The 4,247-nt window shown below is 30.2% G+C and overlaps 1 protein-coding gene across 1 annotated transcript; it reads right to left on the bottom strand.

Moving 5' to 3' along the window:
* Positions 1-1,493: 1,493 nt before the first annotated feature.
* LOC149885361 (uncharacterized) lies at positions 1,494-4,247 on the bottom strand. The gene is made up of 3 exons (XM_090095354.1): positions 3,914-4,247; positions 3,713-3,818; positions 1,494-2,867 (listed from the first exon to the last, which is right to left on the bottom strand). The coding sequence occupies exons 1-3, from the start codon at positions 4,220-4,222 to the stop codon at positions 2,197-2,199; spliced, it is 1,086 nt and encodes a 361-aa protein (XP_089951480.1). The 5' UTR covers positions 4,223-4,247; the 3' UTR covers positions 1,494-2,196.

The raw sequence follows: 4,247 nt of genomic DNA, 5'->3' as shown, positions 1-4,247 counted from the left end.
TTTAAAATCGTTTATAAAATTATCATAAAATTACTATAAAACTCGTTTGTGATCAACATCTTCAGCATGATCTTCTGTATGATAATTATCTTCATCTACCTGATTATTTACATCATCTTCCAAATCACCTGTATTTTCTTCATTATGTACAAATAAACCGACCCATACATAGCATAGCTGATGTTGAAGAAGATGAAAAACGTACTTACACATTGATTGCTGATATGTATAAGCACAGATTTCCAGCTTCTTCAACCCAAAAAGCAAAACGTGTAATGTTAAGTTTTTTTAAGTTTCTGAGTTCATCTACTCAGTTCACATTTTGAGAATTCGATCTTTAAAGGGTTTGTTGATACAGACAACGAGCGGAGTATACGAAGAAGTTCTCCAACAGTTACAGGTCAGTTGGAGATGAGCTATTGTTTGTTTGAAATCATTGGTAAGGTTTCATGGTTCAAACTGTAGCATCAATACAACTAAATGTCGATTGCATCAAAGTAATCTGTATAGCCACCGACCAGTTAAGAAACCGTTGATATATGCAAGAAATTTGAAAGCAATAATAAAATTTCCAATAGATCAATCAGGTCCAAATTCCTTTTTTCTGACAAATCAAAGTTTATGCTGTTCAGTAGTGACGGAACTAGGTATGCCAGACATCCAGTAGAAGACAGATTCAATCCAAAATATCAGTTGCCAGCTGTTAGCCATGGTGGAGAAATTTTATGGCGTAAGGATGTCTTAGTTGTGACAATGTGGGTCCTATTGATGCATAGTGGATATTATGTTTATTTAAACGTCATAAAGAATGTTATGCTGCCACATGTAAAGAATAAAATAAGTCGCAAATATATTTTACAACAAGATAATTATCCAAAATTTGTGCCGGATCTGTCATGGATTATTTGAAATCACAAAAAATTAAAGTTTTTTAATGGCCCTCACAGAGCCTAGATCTCAATCCTATTGAGCATCTTTGGGAGTACATCGACCACTAATTAGTTGGTAGAAAACCAACCAACAAAGACCATTTATATTGTTTTAGTTAAAGTATGTTGGTATAATATTCCTGTAAAGCTTTTTTGAATTTCATCGATATGCCACCAAATACTAACTGTCCTATTGAAATTGTCGTATTGAAAAAAAAATGACAAGTTATTTTTGAAATAAATTTTTATCAAAACTCAGTTGTTATTTTTACAATTAAATTTTAATTAACCGTTATAATCTATAATTTTTGTGGTATTATGAATTAAATTAATAAAGAATATTTGGTAAAAATTTCTGCTGATTTGAGAAAGTTTGTGAAAAGTTATGCTTTAAAAACTGAAAAAAATTTGGTGTTTAAAAACTTTAGCACGCTAAAGTTTTGAAACACCAAATTTTTTATGTGGTATGTGGGAACCTTGGATTGGTTACAATTTGTATTATAACCTTGGATTGGCTGTAATATATATGGTAACTTAGTTATTACTTGGCGAAATGTAAGGCTGTTTTTGCACTTCGTAAGTTTTATTTATTTTTTTTTGTCACTTATTATTAGAGATGAGTAATTCTGACACAATTATCAGAAATTAGTAATCTATTTGCTATTTTTCTATTATTCAAGCTGATAGCATACATCCTTCCTATTATCTGCCTCTTTGTTTTTGTTTTTTTTTATTATCTGCCACCTTGTTGCTTTTTTTTTAATCCATTAATTCTTATTTAGGGTTTTTTGTTGAGATTTTGAAAAAATTTAGTTGTTAAAACAACAGCAATTTGGCTTTCAGATTTTCTCAAAATCTCAACAAAAAAAGAATCTGAAATTAGACTGAGCAGTTCATCATTAGCAAATTCATGCGACCTTTTGTATTAAATGATCACACTTAAACTAATAGTTTTATGAATAAGAGTTGGTTTGAGAAGAAGATTGAATTGAAATCGTAAAACTTTTTATACTAATGTTTTTTTGTTTTTTGTTTTTTTACAACCTTTTCTGATTGTTTTTTTGTTTTTTGTTTTTTTTATTTAACAAAAATGAATTAACAAAGAATACTAATGAGCTACCGAACTTTTAGGCGTAGAGAAACATATTTCCCATCATTCAAGAAAAAGTATAAACCATCTTAATGTGCCCTCCCCCCCCCCCCCCTTTATTATGAAACCACAACAAATCTCACGTTAAAAACGTGGCTGAAATATTTTACAATTTCTTCACTTCGGGTAATTCATCTCTATAGTAGCATTACCATGCAGAAACTTTCTGTTTTTAAAATAATCCCAGGAAACTACTAGACTCGGATCCAAAGTCCATTTGTATTGTCCGAAATTGAGTATTTCTTGATAATTCAAAAAACGGTTGTATAAAAATGCGAAATAAAATTTTCCACTAAAGCGGTTGGTTGGTTTGTCAGTATTGCAATTAGTTCCAGCTGATGACTTTTCGGTCATTGTCCCAAAGATTAAGGTTCCATCATTAGTTATTTTTTTATTACTGTTAAATTTATTAACCTCAGATACGTTTTTATTGGAAATGTGAAGTTTCAATTGACCTTTCGTATTCCTACTGATGCAAACAGGAACAGGATAAGTTCCGATTGGAAGAACGTTTGTTATATCAATAACTTCATCAAAAAATAAAAACTGATATTTTAAAGCATCCTGCTTTAACTCAAAAAATGGAATCCAACAATATTTGTCTTTATCATGCATATTTCGGTTTTTGTGACCATAGCTAAACACAGTCGTCAGACGATTTGTTCTCAATGTAAATGTTTCAAAAACAAAACATAATGTGAAAGAAAGAAAATCAATTTCTGCGGGAATCGGTGCAGCTACGTAACTTGGAGCCTGTTGGCCATTGATAGATATTGCAAACCATATATCTAAAAAAAAGCAACTAAGTTTACGTAGATAATAATTTTAAGAAACAAGGAAAAGGTTTTGGTTACAAAAAAAACATAATCTTTTTATTATTTATTTTTTCCTTTTTAGGAAAAACGGTTATTAAATCTTTGTTCATTTTCGTTGTATTTGTTTCATGCAATTGCACAGTCATTCATGCCTCTCACGCTTCGTATATATCGTCGTATTTTCCCCCGAATTCAATATTCATTTTCGTTTAAATTGCACTGCAAATCTACGCTTTTTTGAATTGATATATTTTTAAAAAATGCCCTTTTGCTACTAAAACGTTATCTTAAAATTTATGATGTAATTTATAACAGAACATTTAGGAAAATTTGTAAGGAAGTTTATCATAAAAGTTATAAAACTTATAAAAAAAATTATAAGAAAGTTTGTAAGAAAGTTTTTAAGAAAACTTATAATAACGTTATAAGAAAGTAATTTTACACATTATATGTGGGGCATTGTTGAGAGAGACATTAGTAAACACCCCCACAGCATTAAAGATTCTCTAAAAGTATCCACATAGGATACTTTTAGAGAATCTTTAATGCTGTGGGGGTGTCACAGTAATGGGCAACATTGATAAAGACCAAATGCATTTTAAATGCGCTTGCAGTTGGTTTAGGCCATGAATGGAAGTTGTCATTGAAGCAATAGAGGATTTCATTTATTAAAATTATTAAGTGATAATTCAGCTTGCGTATCTATGTAATTTTTTAATAAAACATGTATTTTGTTATTTTTAAAAAAATAAGAAAATTTATAAGAAACTTTGTAAAACAATTTGTAATAAAATGATAAACTGTATCAAGTGCTTTACTTTTTTCGCATATTTTACCAATTCGATATTTTGAGCATTGGCATTTTTTTTCTTTTTCAACTGATGAGCATTTTTCATTGTCATAGCATTGGTTCAGCTGGCAAACCTACAAAAACAAATTTTACACATCAGATAAATTATACGTATTTTCCCAAAAGTTTATTTGATTGAAGTTATTGTTGACTCAAAACATAAAACTACCTCTGCTTCTAACAAATAAATTTCCCATCCTTCGAGACGTACAGGTTGTTCACCAAAGAACTGAGTCTGCGAGAAAAGTTCACAAACTTTCCCGTCAAAGTTAAAACCATAACATCTGTCGTGTTGCATGCAACAATGCGCGCATTGAAGTTTTGAAGCTTTTTCAGAACTAAAAAAAAAACTTGCCAGTCTTTTATTTCCTTTGAACTTGATGTCAAACGCCTTAAATGTTCTGTGTAACTTTTCGGCAGCAAATATGACGTAAACGATTGTAAATGCTCCAAAAAGTTTTAAAAAACTTTTCTTCATCGCAAAGAGATTTTTTAAGATGGTC

Source organism: Hydra viridissima, unplaced genomic scaffold (assembly GCF_058129835.1).
Source record: "Hydra viridissima isolate aposymbiotic clone 2 unplaced genomic scaffold, HvirCarnegie_v1 scaffold_8, whole genome shotgun sequence".
Lineage (NCBI taxonomy): Eukaryota > Metazoa > Cnidaria > Hydrozoa > Anthoathecata > Hydridae > Hydra > Hydra viridissima.
This window is presented reverse-complemented; position numbering and strand designations above follow the sequence as displayed.